General features: G+C 41.1%; 3 protein-coding genes across 6 annotated transcripts in view; 2 read left to right on the forward strand and 1 right to left on the reverse strand.

Annotated features, from left to right (window-relative positions):
• Positions 1-9,131, reverse strand: part of LOC121941961 (uncharacterized) — a 22,042-nt gene extending 12,911 nt beyond the window's left edge. For 2 of the 3 annotated variants that reach the window (XM_042485005.2, XM_088075323.1), the window contains exons 1-3: positions 6,747-8,994; positions 2,006-2,100; positions 752-1,074 (exon numbers count right to left, since the gene is read on the reverse strand). In XM_042485005.2, coding sequence (XP_042340939.2) covers positions 752-1,074; positions 2,006-2,100; positions 6,747-7,777 — 1,449 coding nt within the window. In that variant the 5' untranslated portion in view covers positions 7,778-8,994. Of the gene's footprint in view, positions 1-751; positions 1,075-2,005; positions 2,101-6,746 lie in introns of all 3 variants that reach the window. The other variant, XM_042485007.2, reaches the window with a different exon arrangement.
• LOC121941963 (nocturnin) overlaps positions 9,065-19,399 on the forward strand; it is a 20,129-nt gene continuing 9,794 nt past the window's right edge. Inside the window, exons 1-3 of one of the 2 annotated variants that reach the window (XM_088075324.1) lie at positions 9,065-10,802; positions 14,856-15,000; positions 15,634-15,911. The gene's annotated coding sequence lies outside the window, so the exon portion shown is untranslated. The remainder of the gene's footprint in view (positions 10,803-14,855; positions 15,001-15,633; positions 15,912-19,399) is intronic. The other variant, XM_042485012.2, reaches the window with a different exon arrangement.
• ccdc175 (coiled-coil domain containing 175) lies at positions 10,814-14,849 on the forward strand. Its single transcript, XM_042485008.2, has one exon. The coding sequence runs from the start codon at positions 11,192-11,194 to the stop codon at positions 13,406-13,408; it is 2,217 nt and encodes a 738-aa protein (XP_042340942.2). The 5' UTR covers positions 10,814-11,191; the 3' UTR covers positions 13,409-14,849.

The following is a 19,399-nucleotide window of genomic DNA, read 5'->3' on the forward strand; positions in this document are numbered from 1 at the left end:
AATTTCTTAGATACATGGGAAGAAAATGCAATTTGCAACTTGTCAAGAAAAGTCTACATCTTGAAAAAATAAAGAAAATAAAAATAAAAAATAGGGGTGGGAGATGGGTTGTTATTGGATATAAAAAAAAAAAATTTAAGGGTAAAAATGTCCAGAAAACTAGATTTATTATATTCTTATCATAAATATATTTCAATAACATATGTTTACATATATTTATTAAAAATATGTTGCAGAAAGAAAACTTTTGGACATGATTTTTTTCTTTTCTTCTCTTTTTCTATCACTTTCTTAAGATCATTTTTTTATTTGTTGTTTTGAGGTAAACGTCAGAAAAAAGAAGGAAATGAGCAACTTGGTGATAAATGTTCCACAAATTGCACGAAATGAGTAGATTAAGAAAATTATTTTTTTTAAAAAGGCAAAATGTCTAGGGAATAAAAGCTAGGGAAGAACTATATTTACGATACCCAAAACTACATACTTAAAATTTTATTACAGAACTTTATCCAGGTCATTTCTTTGTTTTGTTTTATTTTTTTACACTAATTTTCATGTACTTTTTATTCATTTTGCTCATTTTTGGGTTATTTCGTCTTTTGTCATTCATCACCTTCTTCCCACGCTTTTAGAAAAACTGAAGCCAATTTGCTCAAGTTTCAAAGAGTTTAAAGATTTTAAATGTGATTGCAGCACAAAAAGCACATTTTTTAAACATCCTCTTTACGCTGACTTTGACCTGTCTACTTACAGCCCAGGCATATTTGAGGTTGCTCGGCATTTGTCCTCGGCACAGTTCTCCTAAAAATGGCCCAAACATGACGCCCTTCTGCAGCTGACACTTGGCGTAAACTTTCATGTCCTCTTCGCCTGAAGATCCAGGACCAGACATCCCGGACCCAATGTCACCGCACAGGCACAGGCAGGAGGGCAGGGACAGCACTGCCCGGGAGGGGCCCCCGTGAAGCCACGGCTCTCCAGGTGGCAGCACGGCGTCTGGGACATAGTTCTGGTTCGAGGCGGTCTGGAGGAACGGGAAGTCCTCGAAGAATTCGTCGTGATTTAAATCCAAACCTGCAAAGGCAAAAAACAGAGATGAAATTCGTCATTTATGGAGTTAAGGTGAGAGATGATTATTGACAATCTAGTGGAATACACTGGAGCATATTTACTGTTGGTTGTTTTGAGGGACACAATAGTGACAGTGGAATTAACCCTTTGAATTCTGGATTGACATCACTTTTCTTGTGCTGCGTACAGACATGTTTAACAAGAATTGAAACCTTTGAAGCCTGAGCAAACTGGCTCAATTTAAATGGGCAAAGAGCAACTTGGTAAGAGAAGCTCCAAGAATTGCAAAAAAAAAAAAAAGATTTATGAAAAGATATATATTTTTAAAAGGAATAAAAATGTCAAGGGAACAAAGAAAAAAGTGAAGAAAAATTATAACTTTAACTCTACTTATAATAACCTTTATTACATATTAAAAATGTCTTTGCCAATTTTCAGGTAATTGTCTTCTCCTTTTTTTGTCTTTACTAATTTCTTATTAATTTTCAGGTAATTTGTTCCCAAGTTGCTTTTTGCTTTCTTCCTGTGCTTCTGAGAAAAAAAATTAAGCCGATTAGCTCAGGTTTCGAAGGGTTTAGCGTCACAGGAGATAGAGAAGAGACCTTTGCAGAATGTTGCAGCTTTATCATGTGACTGTTTCTGTCCTTCATTGGACAGATTACATTATAAGTATAAGTACTCAACATTTCACACTTTATTCATAGCAAACACAGAAGCTTTGAGTTGGTTTTGATTTATTTTATTTTGTTCCCCCAGCAGGAAAAGTGTTTGTATCGTGTCTTGTAGCCAGCATTCAGCCTCTGTGTCTGCATTAATGTGGACATGTCCCTCAGACTGTAATCACTAAGATCAGTGAATCCGTGGCCGCCGTGGTGCAGCATGTGTGTGCTCGAATGAACTTCTGTTACGGGTGCCCACTCGTATGTTGGCAGACCTGCTGGGCCAGCTGAATCGCTCTTTGGCAATATCTTCCGCAGCTTCTTGCTCCCGTCGCACGGTGTCTGGGGACTCTGGAGTGAGTTTTCAGACCTGTTATTAAAACAAGATTGAAGTCATTTCAGCAGCTGTAATGGGATAAATGTGAATTAATAACCCTTTAAAACCTGGAGCCACGTCACTTTCTTAAGCTGCTTTCAGATGTTTTTCACAAATATTTAAACCCTTGAACCATGAGCATGTTAGTGCGATTTCTGTAAAGGTGCATTTTGTAAGATCCAGCCATCCAGTCCAACCGAATAGGGGCAGTATTTAACCCTTTAACTGACCATAAGCCTACTATTATAAGTTACACTATAGATATGTTTCCGTAAATAGATGACATTAGATGTTACTTACCAGTCCAAAGCTTCATTCCCACTGCACAAAAAACCCACTAACACCTGCTAACATTTGGCTTTTTAATGCAATGAGAATGCCTACAAGCAGTCCGCCAGGAGGTAGGATTAAATGATACATGTATTTCCATAGGAGGAGTTGAGTACAAAATAAGCTTGTACGCGGATGACGTACTGGTCACAAAAATGGTATTCACTTATACCCCCACATTAGAATTTACAGCAATGTATAATTTCAACTGTTATTCACCTCATATTAAGTACTTGGGAGTAAGTATACCAAAAGACCTGACACAGTTATTTAATATTAACTACAACTGCATAAACAAAAAAATATATGAGGATCTAAATTGGTGGGGCCTGCTCCCTTTTGACGTTGGCAGCAGAATCAGAATAGTTAAAATGAATATTCTTCGCGGATTATTGTATCTTTTCTTATCATTGCCAGTAGAAATTCCTCAGAAACAATTTAGAGAATGGAATAAACACATTTCAAGATTCATTGGGGATAAAAAGAGACCACGGGTAAAATTCTCTACCCTTCAGCTGCCGGAAAAGAGAGATGGCATGGCCCTCCCATCTTTGAGGGATTATTACTTATCCGCTCAGATGAGCCTTCTGGTATTCTGGTGTAACCCATCTTATGTGGCCGAATGGAAGACTATGGTGTTATCTTTAACAGATATACCAATACAATCATTACTTGGCTATGTGGGAAAGGGGAAGGAAATACAGATGGCGACTCAATGGGTTGATTTCTCGCTGAAGGTATGGAGGGAAGTGGTCAAACCCTTCCAACTCCAAACAGAGGTTAAACTACTTAGATGGCCAGCATATGACCCTGACTTCCCACCAGAATCACAGGATGATAGATATAAACAATGGGTTTACTATGGTGTCACTTCAATGTGCAACACTGTTAAAAAATGGGAGCTGAATAGTTTTAATGATCTGTGTCAGACATACGGGTTGGGTGGACAGGACTTCTACAGGTACCTACAGCTTTGGGATTATTTTTGTAAAAAGATAAAGGGCTGTAATCCAACAGAACCTTCAATGGTTATTCATATATTTGTGGATGCTTATAATTCTGGAAGCAATAAAGGACTGACTGAGGACACCACAGACTATGTTAACAACGATGGGAAAAAGAGAACATTGAAATATCAGTACACATGTGGCTGAATGCCTGGGAAACAGTCATCCTCTACCAATTTCAGGACCTGGAGATACTTCTGTTGGAAAAATGTAATCCACTTCTTCATTACTGCAAAGCAGGAATCTAAACAGACTGGCACTCAACTGTGCTGTTGGAGGGAATGTGGAAAGGCTATGGTTGATCTGCTCATGTCTTCTGGTCTTGCCCTTCCATCCAGATTTTCTGGAAAGGAGTGGTGAAAATAATTTCAAAGGTTCTGTGCCTCAATATCTGTTTGTCATTCACAACCCTTTATCTTGGAAACATCCCTGACGGTCTGAGTAGAGGTGACACTTATCTTCCTAAGACCTTGCTGGCAGCAAGCAAAAAGGCCATCATAAAACACTGGCTCCAGAAAAACTACCCCACTATAGGCACTTCTGTTAATGTTGTTAAACATTTACATGTGTTAGACAAATGACTTATTCCACACAATTCCAAAATGATTTGGGAGAAAAACTGTGGCAAAAATGGTGTGCTTATTTAGCCCATGAGACATATTACTCATAATTATTGCATGTATTATTATGTTGGGTATTTAGGTTTGAATTAGGCAACTTGCCTTAAATTATACATCACCCCAAGACCTCTTATTTGTTTTTTTTTCATGGTGTTCTTTATGTTGTTATCTAGCTTTGTACTGTAAAAAATGTTTTAAAAAAAAATGTTTATAAACAAAGAGTTTTTTTAAAAAAAAAAAAAAAAGAGAGAGAATACGTACAATTGGCATTCACACCTCAGTAACGTGACTCTGCAGAAGACACAAATTTTTATCACCTCCAGCTCTGATCAGCATTGATGAAAGCAACACCTGGGTGAATGCGTTAGCTCCTTAACTGGCAAAATGCAATGATGCGCTGTCAGTAGTTACCCTCCGTCTCCTCCTAAGCTGCTCTCTTTTGATCCAAATACATCTGCATCGTGTTTGAAAAAGAGACTGAATCAGTGAGATATTTAAAAAGAAGAAAACACTAAAGTTTCCAAAGATCTCTGTTCCTGCTGCTGTCAACTGTTTACCTGTTCTCCTACCTGTCTGTGACGTTGCACAGACACGCCACCAAAACAACACAAACACACACACAACAGCTGACAGAAAGGCAGACTCGTGTGCTTCAGTGGTGTGTTTACTGGTAGTGGGAATGGAGTCAATTGCTCATATTTAGCAGCTTTACCCATGTGTGAAAAACCTGCGTGCATGTGCTTATTCTGGTGGGAAAAGGGTGTTTAAGAAACGTTCAATCTTCAAGAGCTGTCTCCAGCGTTGCAAAGCCACACAGATATCCCCTCTAGTTTTTTACATTGCTTCTTTCCAAGAGCTGCTTGTGATGGAGATAACAGTCATGTTCCTGGAGCTTCTGCCATCACTGTGTTTCTAACACGCTAAGTCAATGACACTGTAACATCTACGCTGTATCCACTGACTTAATGCTCCAGCTGCAGTGTTGCCAGATTGGAAATTTGAAAGTGTCGTACAAAAGGCTAAAAATTATCGTATTTTGTGAAAAATTATTGTATGCCAGTCACAATCACACAAACAAATAGGTAATTTTAGAACTTTGGTAAACAACACTGCCTCAGAGAGAAGCTAGTTCTCAGTCCACACGGCTCAGCCAACAGCTGACATCAGTTTTGGTTTTTTTTCAGCAGGTGGCCGAATGTTTTCGAAAACAAACAATAGCGGTGCGTGCTTGACGAACGTGACCCAAACATGGCCTACACCAAACGCAATTGGCTGTAACGAGGTCATGTGAGAGGTGATGCGTTAACACAGACGTAGGAGCCAGGAAATTAGTTAAAATGAGACGTGTAAACTAAACTGCTTATTTTAAGTGTCACAGTGGTCAAATTATAATACATTGTGGCAATTTTGGAATTACTGTTTGTACAGAGGGCAAAATTATGGTACAAATATGATAATTGTCGTACATCTGGCATCACTGTCCGGCCAGCTGAACTTCTTCATCCTCTCCTGCGGCTCATTAGAGGCTACAGTGACTCACTGTCGCCTCTTAGGCCAGGATGTGTTATCATAGAAGGGACAGTCCATCAATGGCTGCTTAGCAGTAGATATCTCTGCAGTACAATACACAGGCATCTTGGACATAACGTTGAAGGTGTGACTTTATTTCTCGAGTGTTTTGAGTAATAATTATGTCCTGATCTCACAAAATGCACCTTTAAAAAACATTGGAAAAAAGGCAATGAGCAACTTGGTAAGCAATGTACCACCAGTTGCAAGAAATTTAGAAAAATAATTTTTTAAAAGAAATAAGGCAAATGTTTAGGAAAAAAAGAAAAAAGTTAGGGAAAACTATTATAAAACTATTACTAAAACTATTTTTAAGCAATTTTTCTAGGTAATTTCCTTGCTTCTTTGTTTTGTTTAGCTTTTTTTATTGATGGATATTATAAAAAAAAATTGATACATTATATTCATATAATTCTGTATATAAAATTGTTACAGAAAGAAAAAAAATATTTTTCATCTCTCTTTTTCAAACCATTCTCTTAATGTCTTTTTCTAGTTTTTTTTTTTTTGTTGATGATTAGTTTTGTACTTTTCACTAATTTCTTGCTTATTTTAGCGTTGTTTCTTCTTTTGTTGCTCATTGCCTTACCACCGGCTGTGGCTCAGAGGTAGAGTGGGTCGTCCTCTAATCAGAAGGTCAGCGGTTCAATCCCCAGCTCTTCCTGGCAGCATGTCGAAGTATCCTTGGGCAAGATACTGAACCCCAAATTGCTCCCGATGCTGCGTCATCGGAGTGTGAGTGTGTGTGAACGATTACTGAGTAGCAGGTGGGACCTTGTCCGGTAGCCTCGGCCACCAGTGTGTGAATATGTGAATGGGTGAATGTGACATGTAGTGTTAAAGCGCTTTGAGTGGTCAATAAGACTAGAACAGCGCTTTACAAGTATAGTCCATCATTATTATTATCCAAAATTACGTATTTAACATTTTATAAACGCTTTAAATGACTTGTTTACTTTTCACTGATGTCTTGCTCATTTTTTGGGGCATTTCTTTTTTCATTTTTTTTTTGCTCATTTTTGCTCATTGCCTTCTTCTCAAGTTTTTGAAAGAAATCAAGCCAACGTGCTAAGTTTTCAGTGGGATAAGATGGCAAAAGAGAAAACATTCCTACCTTTGCACGCTGGCAGAGAAAATGTCTCTCTCCTCCTGTCCAGCGTCACACAGCCGGTGGAAGGGCGTACTCCTGATGCAGTGATTGGTGTAGATGACGGATGTTTTGGCTTCTTTGCATATGCGAGACAGCATGGAGGCCAGATGATTGACTCCAAGGGGGATGTGGTTGTACCAAATGTCGTCAGTTGGATCCCTCTTGGGCTGCAGGTAGAGGGCGGCTGCGTTGGGCGGCAGCTTGCTAAGATATTTCAGCAGAGAGGTGATGGGACAGATATCGCTGCCAAGCCTCTCTGACATGGAGAACTTGTCCTTCTCGCCACCGAAGGCTAAGGTGCAGTATCTCAGTCCTCTGTCGTCCTTTCTGATCACAAATGAATCCGGCTTCAGATTTCGGTTTCCCTGCTTCCCTCTGCGGCCGAAATGGACCTGAATATCGAACCAGACTTTGTTGAGAAGTCCCCTTGGGGTGCTGGTGTCCATCGCGCGTGAGTGTCTGAGGATGCGGATATCATCCAGAGACAGTGCCGGATGGTGTAACGTGCGGTCTCGACCGGACTTCCTGATTTTCTTGAGCACTCCCAGGAACACCTTGTTGGCTGAGGTGAACTCCACGTCTCTCATCAGGCACACGGGACGACAGACAGGGGGCTCCTTGAAGAAACGGTTGAGTCCAGCTCTCAGCGCAATGTAACTGGCAATCCCGTACAGCTCTCCTTTGCTGTTCCGGACTGATCCGTAGAAGTGTCTCAGCATGCTGTTAAGCTCAGCCTTCTCCACCGTGCTCAGGTCCACCTGCAGCCTCTGGGCCTCCAACCAGCCCAGGAAACAGTTGACCGCCCAGTTGGTCTGCTTCTTCGTCACCTTACTGATCCCACTCTTACTTTCTTCAAGTTCATCCAGCTCCAGGTCTGACACCAGCGCATGTCTGGAGATATCAGTGGGGATATCATCTTCTTCCTCTTCTTTCAGAATGAGCTCCTCTTTCATATCAAACTGTTTATCACCAGACTCCTTCACGTGTTCAGTCATGATGTTAGCTGTTAGCTCGTGCAGGTGGTCAGCAGAGCTGCTATGTGTTGAAAATGGGGCGAGCACGAGCGTTCCGATATGAGCATGTAAACAAAGCGGAGTGATACCGCCCGAGTAGTCAGGCTCTGGTGCTATACGGCGATTATACCACAGCCACTCTCAGCCTACGTGGAGGAGACGGGGTCAGTCGGTTCGGTAATAGCTTTTTAAACGGTAAAGATGGCGGCTGTGACTGGCCCCTCACTGCAGCAACCGCAGGACTGTTATTTATGACAACATACCACAACAGCGGGACTATATCAGCATATAACTGCACAAATTATATTTTAACTAAGAAAATGTTCCAATATGTTATCTGTGTTGTGACGAGGTACTTACAAATGGCTACGAGAAATACTGTTTAGGTGATTCCATGGCAACAACAAGGATATGAGACTGCCGTAAAACACTGTTGCAGCGCGCCTGTCGTGTTACTTCTGCGCATGCGTCCAAGCATCTTCAGGTAAAGCTTTTGTAAGAGTGCTGGAATATGGCGAAAATTCACACTAGTGTCCCTAAATGTGGCATGGAAATTAATTTATATGTCAACAAAGTAGAAATTAGATAGCTTGTTTGAAAGAAAAAAAGAGTTTCACTGGTCGGTGTTGCTGTTACAACGCTCTAGTGTGAATTATTGTCTTGTATGGACTCTTTGACAAAATCCTATCGCATATTTGGAATTACAGGTTTAAGACACATTACGTACATTCACGTCGTATTGTACGTATTGTATATATATCCTGCTAACATTAAGTATATCATCTAATGCCACACCATGGGGTCTATACATCCACGTGGGTTACAGAGTGTGCACGAGAGAACAAGAGCAGCAGGACTCCCGGGGACTATTTTTTCACCTTTAACCGCCCCCATCGAAATGCAACCTTAGAAAATCAGCAACTGCACATGTATTGTCAGTTTTAAGGGGGTGAGTGTATTTGAGGCAAAATCGGCCAATGGAACAAGATTCCGCGTCGACGCACTCGTAATATGCACATTTCTTGCAGTGAACGCGCAGAATTTCGCGGTGGTTTACCTTGGGTATCAGCCGAAGTTCCAGAGGTCGTGGAAAAAGCAGTCTCGAAAAAATCAGCACGATGTCGACGTCTCAGATGACTTCTTAAATTGGTGGTATTCCCTCCTTTAGCGAGTACTATTTTTCGGCATAGCCGACAGACGGCCTCGCCGGAGTTCAGAGGTTGTCCCTTTTCATCTGCTTTCAAGCCGAAATACATCCAAACGATAGATTTGCTTCTTGGTTTACTGATTAGATCCATGTTTGTGGGTAGCCTCGGTGCTTTTCTGCAGGCTTTCCGCTGGCTGCAACACGGCCCACAGACCTAGGCTGGATAGATAGGATAACACATGGAAACTACACTAGCCTAATTATTTTGATGCACTATTTTTATATTATTTTTTAATGTTTGTGAAAGATGATGAGAACTTTCTGCATGGAAAAAACACGAAGCCCTCGTTCTTTCCATCATGACCAGAGCACGTGGTGAACATAATTAAATAGTGTGTATAATAGAAAAATATAAAATTTTCACATTCTGTTTTATGACACGCTTCAATATTGGCCTTTAACAATAAGTACATTCATGTGAAGGGGCTTTTATAAACAACAAAAACAACAACAGTTTAAAAAATACAAGGATGACAGTAAATTGTTGACAGTGTACCTTCTAATGGCTCTATTTCTATGCTGTTACGTCTTTATTCTTGGACCAACGAAAACATCCTGCGACAGATTAGGGTTGCCAGGTCCAAACTTAAAGTCCCAACTCGGCCTGTCTATTTTTTTTTAAATAATGTAATTATTTGCACAGTTGTTTGGGACTATGGGCCATTAAATGTAAATCGTAACAGTAAAGTCCTTTTTGGTGGCCCCTGCATTTTTATCTCATCACGAGGCACTGTCTTGCATAGGAGCCCTGTGTCAATATCTAATTCAAACGTCTTTATTATATATGTTGATGTCAGTGCTGCATGCTGTAGGCCTATTCCAAAATCCACATCAATGAAAGTACCACAAACTAACTGTTAAACAGCTTACCTTGGACATGTGAGGCATTATTTCAATCTACTAGCCTTTTGTTTCTGGGACGTAATATTATGTATAGCCATGAGTTATGTCAAGGATTTTAGGACTTTCTCTTTTTTTCTTTTGTTTTTTAAATTTAAGGACATTTCTTGGTTTTTTGGACATTTCTAGGATTTTAGTATGCTACTACAATTTTGGGATATGGCTAGGATTTTGGGACATTTCTCTGTGTTAAAGACATTTCTAGGATTTGAGGACGTTCCAATGATTTTAGGACATTGCTGGGATTTTGGCATAATTCTAGGATTTTAGAAAATTGCAGGGGTTTTTGGACATTTTTCGGATTTAAGAATATATCTTTGATTTTAGGACGTTTCTAGTGTGTTAAGGCATTTCTGTGATTTTAGGACCTTTCAGATTTTAGGAAATTTCTAGGATTTGAGGACATTTGTAAGATTTTAGGAAAGTGCAGGGACTGCAGGACATTCCTCCGATTTTTGGACATTTCTTGTATTTTAGGACGTTTCTAATATTTTAGGAAATTACAAGGATTTGGGGACATTTTTCTTCTATTTTTAGGACCTTTCTCGGATTTTGATGCTGTTTTATACACTCTGGTACCTGAAGACTAGTAGGTATACCCTAAGCAGACTATACTATAAATACAAAAACAATTCCTAGTGTGAATTATTTTTATTGTGAATTAGATAATGGTTAAGGGACCACCCGGCACCCTATTGGCTGCTAACTTGCACTATAGTAGACCCACTTTTTTACTTTTTTATTTTATCAAATCTGGCAACCCCGGGCTCGTGCTTCCTGCTGCTGCTCATAGTCTGCCGTAAGCTGTCTCGCCGGCTGAGTGTGTTTTCAGCGCTACACTCGTCTTTGGAAGCCGAGGTTGTTCCCGAGGGTCTGCTCAGGTGTTGCCACATATTTCAGGTAAGCACTAAACCTCACACTGCACATAAATATCGCGGTATTCTACAGGACAGAGGTCGCAGTGGGCTCTCCCGGAGGATCATATTCTGCGCGCTGAAACATCCTGTCATTTTTCAGTACGCAGGACACACGAGGTGTTGCTGTGTTTAAACTGGGTTTTATGTTTCTTGCGGTTAGTTACAACCTTTTGGTCTTACGTACTGACTTTAGCTTCTAGTGAGCCGCTGCTGTAAACATTGAGCTCACGGGCTTGCCGTAGCATGCTGTCTTCTTTGTGGTGGGGTAGTTGTTGCCATGGTGACCCCACCTACAATTTGTCGGCGGTAGCAGCAACTTAAAACTAGAGTTAAGTTAGAAGTTAAAGTTAAAAGAGAAACACGCGGATAAACATGGCTTCCTGTCTGGTCCCCGACTTCCCGGCTGTCCTGGTGGCCCTGGAGCATTTGAAGGAGCTGGACAAGCAGCTGAGAGAGGAGGGGGTCCCGTTCTCAGCTGAGGCCAGCCTGCACCTGACCCAGATCACCACCTCCATCAGTGAGCTGGAGGCGGACCGCCGCGCTGCTCACGAACATTTAGAGGTGGAAACGATAGAAAACAGCAAGCTGAGACACCAAATTAACAACATAAGAGACAGGATGAGCCAGGACATCGTGGCTGATGTGGCAGCAGCGCGGGCATCTAATGCTGAGGAGATACGGCAGCTGCATAATGACCTCAGCACTGTGTCTCAGCTTCAACAAGCCACAGTGAAGAGACAGGAAGCCCTCCTGAGCCAGAACAAAGAACTGGACCCAGAGCGGGAACAGGTGACGGCTGAACATGAAGAGCTCATTGCTGCTCAGAGTGATCAAATCGCCTTGAAGTACGGCTTACAGACACAGCTGGATCATACACTGGACCAGACAGAGGAACTGAGATCCTGCATTGCTGCTGTCCAACAGGACAAAATAACAGTGCAGGAGAAGATGGTGCTGCAGAAAGAGGCTTTTATGGTGAAAAAAGACGATCTGTGCAGAGAGGTGGAGCAGGCCGAGGAGAAAATCCAGCAGCAGAAGCATGCCATCAGGAGGAGCAGGAAAGAGTTAGACAGACTCACTGACAAAAAACAAGACAGCTGTGACCGTCTGGGCGAGCTCATGGTTGTCACAGCTAAGCTGGAGAGCAGTATACAGAAACTAGCAGCAGCTCGGGGCCAGAGTGAGAAACAGCTGCAGGGAGAGAACCAAAAGCACCAAGAACTGAGGCAACAGAGAGAGACCCTGAAGAAGGAGTTGCGTGAGTTGGTGGAAGCCTTCAGCGCGTCCGTCCAGCATCTCAAAGACGAGGTCGCCACAGTGGAAGGAAAAATGGACGAGGGTCGAGCATCGAGACTGCTCTGTCAGGACGCCCTGGCTCAGATTTATGAGATCTTCAAACATCAGCACAAAGAAGAGGATGAGGTCAGGTCAGGGCATTTCCATGCGTCGCAGCAGCTGGAGTGCTCCAAGCTGCAGCTGGAGGAGCGCATCGCCTCCATTGTCAAACACAGCAAGGAGGTCAAAGAGATGGAGAAGCAGATCAGGGAGCTGCTGGAGGCAGACACCATCACCCAGCGAGTGTTTCAGAGGAATCAGGAGGAGCTGTGCGACAATGTGGACACGGAGAGGAAGAACATCAGTCATTTTGAAGAGGAGGTGAGGCGGCTAACAAAGCTTCTGGAGGAGGACAAGAAGAAGCAGGAGGAGCACATGATGAAGATGACCTCTGATATCAGCAACACCTGGAGGAGGTACCAGAAACTTCGACAAGAGGAGTTTGCTCTCCACAAGCGTCAGCCCAAGAGCACAAGTGCCGACCTGCTGATGAGCCATGTGAGCCAGTGCGAGGCGGAGTACAGACGGAAAGAAACCAAACAGCTGGAGGAAATGCAGCAGTGCACCACTGAGACCGAGAGCATCATGAGGAGCTACAAGGAGAAGCAGAGGGAGGTGGAGGAGAAGGAGGAGATGCTGAAGGAGGTAGAGGCAAAGTGGAATGAAGAGCAGTTGAGGCACCAGAGACTGAAAACGCTGAGTCATGAGCTGAGGAGCAGGAGGAACCACCTGGAGCGTTCCGTTCAGAGGCTGAAGGAGAAAACCGACTCTGTGCTGCAGCCCAGAGAGGAGAAGAAGGCTGAGCTGGAGGAGGTGAGGGGAAGTTACATGGATGTGCTCGGCAGACAGGCGTCCGAGCTGAGAGCTGTGGAGGTGAGCATCTATGACAGCAGCATGAAAGTGGAGCAGGTGAGCGTGGAGAACAGCCGGCTGCGTCTCTGCATCACACAGATGACAGAGGACATCAGCAGAGCCAGGGAAAACAAAAACAGGTACTGGCAGGAGTTCCAGCAGTTCAAACAGGACACAGAAGCTTTGCTGGAGAGCTTACATGAAGCATGGAGAGAGGACATACTGGTGACCGAGGACTGTGGGAGCAGGGATGGTGTTCTGCTGGTGCAGATGAGCAACATGCTGAACCACCTGAAGACCAGGAGACAGCAGCTAGTGAACATCAGCTCACTGCTGCACCAGCAAATGTTAAACTTCAGCAAACGACTGGGAGATCAAGCAGCTGTAGAACAGCAGAGCTGAGCTGTCTGTGTGAATATGACGAGCACAGAGTGCTCACGGTTTACGTGAATTTATAAGAATAAAAGTTTTTAAAAGAAGCTCACAGCAACTAGAAGAAGGAATGAAGACGTGTCTAGTAAGGGTCAAGGACAGGGATATTTAACTTTCTTTGCTTTGGGGCCACTTTTGCTAAATGACAGAAGGCCAGGGGCCAGTTGCAGCCCCATACATGTTTGTAGGGTTTTAGGACATTTCTGGGATTTTTGGGTGCCTCTAGGATTTAAGAAAGGTAGGCTTTTGGGACATTTCTTGGCTTTTAGGACATTTCTTGGCTTTTAGAACGTTTCTAGCACTCAAAGATGTTTCTCGGATTTAAGAGTGTTTCTCAAATTTTAGGATGGTTGTAGGATTTTAGAAAGTTTTAGGATTTTATTTTATTTTTCAAGAGTTTTGGGATTTTTTTTAGTATTTTGGGACATTTATAGGATTTAATGACATTTCTCAGAATTTTTTTAGGACGTTTCTCAGATTTAAGGTTGTTTCTTGGATTTTAAGACATTTCTATGACTTCAAGATGTTTCTCAGATTTAAGGATGTTTATCGGATTTTAGGATGCGTCTAGGATTTTAGGACATTTTTAGAATTGAAGATGTTTGTAAGATTTTAGGACATTTCTAGGACCTCCATCAGGGGGTGCAGGGGATCCTCCACTGGCACTTTCTTTTATAAACCAGCTCTGTTTTGATGCTGCTTTATGCACTCTGGCACCTTATGTAGGTATACTAAAAGGACAAAAAATATCCCTGTGTGTATTGTGATTTGGAAAATAGAGCAGTACTTGTCTGGTTTATTGTATTAAGTGGCATCTAGCAGTGAGTTTGTAGTTTGCAAATATACTGGAACTTCTGTGTGCCTCCATATTTGACTTTAAAGTTGATTTTTAATGCAGGCTCATAAAAATCCAATATAATTTTTGAAGACATATATCCTGGGTAGACCTCAGTAAAAAGAATCCAGACTAGAACATATCCACTCTTTGAATTTCCACTCATGTTGACATTTTTTGCGTAAAGATGTACATATACACCAGAGCAGATGTTATATTAGTTTTAGTACATACCTCCAGTATAGACATTTTTTATGACATTTTGACTTGTTCAACATGTGTCGACAATAACATGATTAATTTCTTTTTCTTTCTTTTTTTTTTTTTACTTAAATGCCAGAGCAGAGCTGTTGTCGATGTTATGACTTCCTCTTGTGCTTTTCCTGCATTGACAAGTCAAAGTGTCTGCTGTTGAACCACTCATGTAACCTGTACAGTTTCAGAGCTCTAAAACACTTTGAATAACCTCTATGTTTGAAATGTGCTATTTGAATAAAGCTACCCTGTTTAAAACTCTAACATGGTTTATTTAAAAGCGGACAGAACTGTTTCAGGTTGAATTTCATTTCAATCATACCACAGCCAGTCAGACCAGAGGGGAAAAATGAAACCGAAAGTGCCGGATGAAGAGAGGGTGAAGAGCCGGCATCATGGCGAGGCTGACCCAACTTGGACGGAGAGCTGTTCCTCTACCAAGCCTTCTTCTGTCCGGTCACAGGAGAATAAAGTAAATGAGATGTGATTGAGGCTCACTCAGCAATGAATCAGAGGCTGCTCAGCACACATCTTCACAGAGACATGGTTAACCCCTAACATCCTGGATCAAGCTGTTGATCTGGATGGGTGGACCTTGTTCAGAGACGGCAGGACACAAGACTCTGATTCAAATTCAAAAATGCACTGCCAGAATTGTATGATGCCATTAGCAGCAACGTGCCTAAGCAACCTGATGGAATTTTCAAAGTAGTACTGCTGATTTTAATCAACTCATCCTTCAACTCCAAAGATGTAGCAGGATCAAATGTAATTTCATTTTTTAAAAAACTATGTTTAAAAGATAACTCATAAATTAACCTTGAAAGCACAGTAACTCATGTCCGCTAATTGTGAGAATCAGCTGTCACCTACTGTGTATTGCTCCTGCTTTTTCCTATAAAGAATATATTTGTTTAATAATGATTTTATCTTTTAGTGTATTAAACTAAACCAAACGATCAGTTTAAATATTGAAGATTGACAAATCTGAAGAAAGAAAATAAGAAAATGTCACTTTTTTAACTACTGCCTGTTCCACCCATCAGCTGCCATATTTATTTTCAGTGTGTAAATCTAATCTTTTTTTTTTTTTTTATATTCTTAGACTTTGTGACGTTTGAGCTGTCCCTGTCAGGCTCCTACCAGCAGATGGCAGAGAGGCACCGTCTCTCTCCGCTGTGACCTTCCCCTGCTGCCAAAGGGTCAAGCAACCACCCATTTCCCACTGAGCAGGAACACGCAGACAACAACAGGCAGACATATGCAGAGAGAGGTGCATTCCCTTGACTGTGTCACCTGTTATTAGGACGCAAGCAGAAAAACAAAGCAGCAGTCGCACAAGAGGATCTGGAGGGAAATCAACAGTTGACTCCAATAAAGAAGGTAAGTTTTCACATCAGCATGAAGTAAACTTGCTCTGAACTCCTCTGTGCCATGTGATCTCACAGTCTCTCTGTTTCCTACAATCTGTTTGAAACTGGCATTTGCTTGTAGGCGACTTTGAATCAGCTGAAGTATGTCCTCTCTGTCAGGCTATGTCTGTCCGTCTGCTCTGCAGTATCAGCCTGGTCTTTGCTATAACACAGCTCTTTTTCTAAGGAGATTTTGCGCCAAATGCAGTAGTTCATCTTTCTGGATTATTTCCACTCGTTATCTTCAGGTGAAGAGCACATGCTGCTGTAAAGCTGAAAAATCTCTTCATTATGTAATGTTTTGTATTATGCACCCTTATCCAAAAAGTTGACATTTAGAAGACATGAGCTTGTCACTGGAGGAAGTTTTTATCTCCACTCATGTATTGTAAAGTTTAAAGGGATGGATGGATAGATGGATAGATGGAAGGATATTTTTTATTTCAAACATGTACAGCAAAAAACAGAGAAAGATACAAATTAAACAAAATGAATGATAACCTATACAAAAAACTCAATGAATAAATTCAAATAAGCAGCAAGAAATTAAACCTTAAGCTTCATTCCCTCTGCACAAAAAAAAAACACGAACACCCGCTAACATCTGGCTTATTAATGCAATGAGGATGCATACGATCAGCATTCACAACTGCGTCACATGACTGCAGTAGACACAGGTTTTTATCGCCTCAGGCAACACCCGGGTGAACGCGGTAATTTCATTTACTTAACAGGTGAGATGCAGTGACGCTTCGTCACTAATTACCCTCTGTTTCCTTCTAAGCAGCTAAAACACAGATCCAGATACATCTGCAGTGAGTTTGAAAGAGAGACTGAATAAGTAAGATACGATAAAGAGAAGAAACCACTGAAGAGTTTTCACAGACCTCTGTTCCTGCTGCTGTCTGATGTTTACCTGTTCTCCTGCCTGTCTGTGACAGTGCACGGACAAACCAACAAAACAACCCGCACACAAATACTCATACGCCAGCTGACAGAAATGGCAGACTGGTCTTCCAGTGGTGAGTTCAGTGGCAGCGGGAATGAAGCCAATCGTTGATATTTAGTGGGTTTACCCGTGTTTAAAAAACCTGCATGCACATGCTAATTTTAGTGAGGAAGGGGTATTTCATGTTTTGAAAAGGAGTAGGAGAAGGTCTAAACTTATTATTTCCTCCTCCTTTGGAGCCAGAGTGTGCGCTGTAGTGATCTCTACCAGTTTCAAGTTCCCACCCAAAGACCAGTCGTGAGCCGCACCATTTATAGCATTACTTGTGACCAAACTTAAAATAAAAACGATCACAACAGCACCAGTGCCCTAGTGCACCAGTACAACAACACTCCGACATGTTTTTTTCTTGAAGAGAAGTTAGAATATATGCAGTTTACATAATCCAGTCATAATCAGTATACATTTTTTTTAACACTTACAGAGCCATTCTCACATAAAGTGTAATCCAAGAGAGACAATAAAAACAGGTGGAGTGCTCAGTTATCATGTTGAAATTTAAGGTGTGTCAATAGATTCATATCGTCAGCTCGTGCATCAAGTTACATAACAAGTCAACAGTCTATAGTAAAAGTTGCTGTCAGTCAGCCTAGTAAATGAAACAATTTATTCTCAGTCTACAGCTGCTACGAGAGGCTGCAAAACAAAAATGCAGAATTTTTAAAAACTAGTTCCTTGGATGTCTACTTGGCTCAAAAAGTGGATCTCATCCAAATATGGTCTTTTCTGAAAAGTCAAAAGACCAAGATGGCGACGGCCAAAATGCCAAACTCGAGGTTTCAGTCCACAATGTATAACATCACAGTAGCTGCGTCCGTTATTTATACAGCCTGTGGTTCAGCATTTCATTTATTTTCTCATCTAGAGGAATGTGTGTCACTGCTTTGTTTTTTGTATTTAAGTCCTCGTAGCTTGTAGTTGTTATATCTCAGATAATTGAGAAGCTGTTGCCTGTGGCAGTATTTTTCTGTAATTTCCTTGAAGTACTAAATTTTGGAAAACGATTGGGAACAGACAGTAATATTGACACTGATGCTGCCAGGCCAGACAGACTAAAAGCAGAGCTGAAGCTGGTGCTTGCAGTACTTCTACATGTTCAGAAGTCAGTAAACTATAAGCAGGGCTGTGGATATTGAAGCACTTCACTTTTGGAGTGACAGCAGGTTTCCATTCTGTGTTTTGGTTTGTGGTTGTGGAGCGATGCTTTTGTTTACATGTGAAATATAGGTTAGGAAAAGTCCCCAGTCTACAGCTGTGATATGTGATGATAAGTATGTTTCCATCATAGAAGTGACCTCGACATATACTTAGCATTATGTGACTAAGGACTCAGAATGCTTATATCTAAAGTGATGATCTCATTGTAACTCATATTGTCTCATAGTGTACCATGAGAAGGTGCACAAGGGGTTAATGTCACTAATGCAACATGTGTATGTGTTTGGAGTGGCTCTCTGTGTTGTGGTGTGATCACTCAGCTGTGCAGTGGAGGAGGCTGCCTGTCTAAAGGTCAGAGACTAAAGAAGCAATTTAATACCACAAACAAAATAACACACATGATGCCAACTTAAGGGTCTGCAGATATCACACACACACGTTCTCAGACATGCATATGGACATTCGTTAGTGCAAGATTTAAGAAAGTATTAAAATGAGATGAGAATCTTGTAAGACTGTTTTTAACCTTTTAACAGGCACAGAAAGAAATACATTTGCACAACAACAACAAAAAAAAAATGTTAAAACTATTTCTGACTCCACATTTAGCAACTTCTTGTTTTTTTTTTTCTTTTTAGATGACCCATTCAGGCAGAGTATATGCAACTCTACCAGCCAGTTGACCAGCACAGTTAGGGTTATTCTACCATGAGCTAACAAGCATTAGGCATATTTTTTTTTGTCATTTGTGGAACCAGAGTTACAACGTGACATAAGTGTGTTAACTAAATGCATAAATTTATCTAGAAAAAAAAACATGTTCTTGGTATAATGCCTTTTTAAAATCACGATAGTTCATGTAATGTTATAGAAATATAAACATAAAAGTAACTCAATAAAATGAATAAATTTACAACACTAGATAAATACATATAATAATAAATCTAGTAACAAAATCTGTATAGCATGGTAAAAAACAAATAGTCAGTGTAAGTCATGTTTACTGTGCTAAACAAAACCAAGCTGTCCCTTTAGGTAATGATCATGTCTTTATATAGGCAAGTCATATATAAATATAATTCTAAATATAAGTCTAAAAGGGAAATTTGTTATTAAAGTTACATTATGGTCTCATGCAGTGTTTATACTGAGCTAAAGATAGCATCAGCTTCAGTTTATCATAATTGGGCTACTCAAATGAGCGGTCACACACCTTTTCCCCTGTAAAATCAGGATACATTGTATTGTCATGTTTGTGCCAGTTAACAAAAATATCATCATCAATAGGTCTA

Source organism: Plectropomus leopardus, chromosome 3 (assembly GCF_026936395.1).
Source record: "Plectropomus leopardus strain MGB_pleo_1.0 chromosome 3, ASM2693639v1, whole genome shotgun sequence".
Classification (NCBI taxonomy): domain Eukaryota; kingdom Metazoa; phylum Chordata; class Actinopteri; order Perciformes; family Serranidae; genus Plectropomus; species Plectropomus leopardus.

Coding starts and splice junctions, on each gene's coding strand:
- ccdc175 (XM_042485008.2), top strand. CDS start 11,192: ATGGCTTCCTGTCTGGTCCCCGACTTCCCGGCTGTCCTGGTGGCCCTG.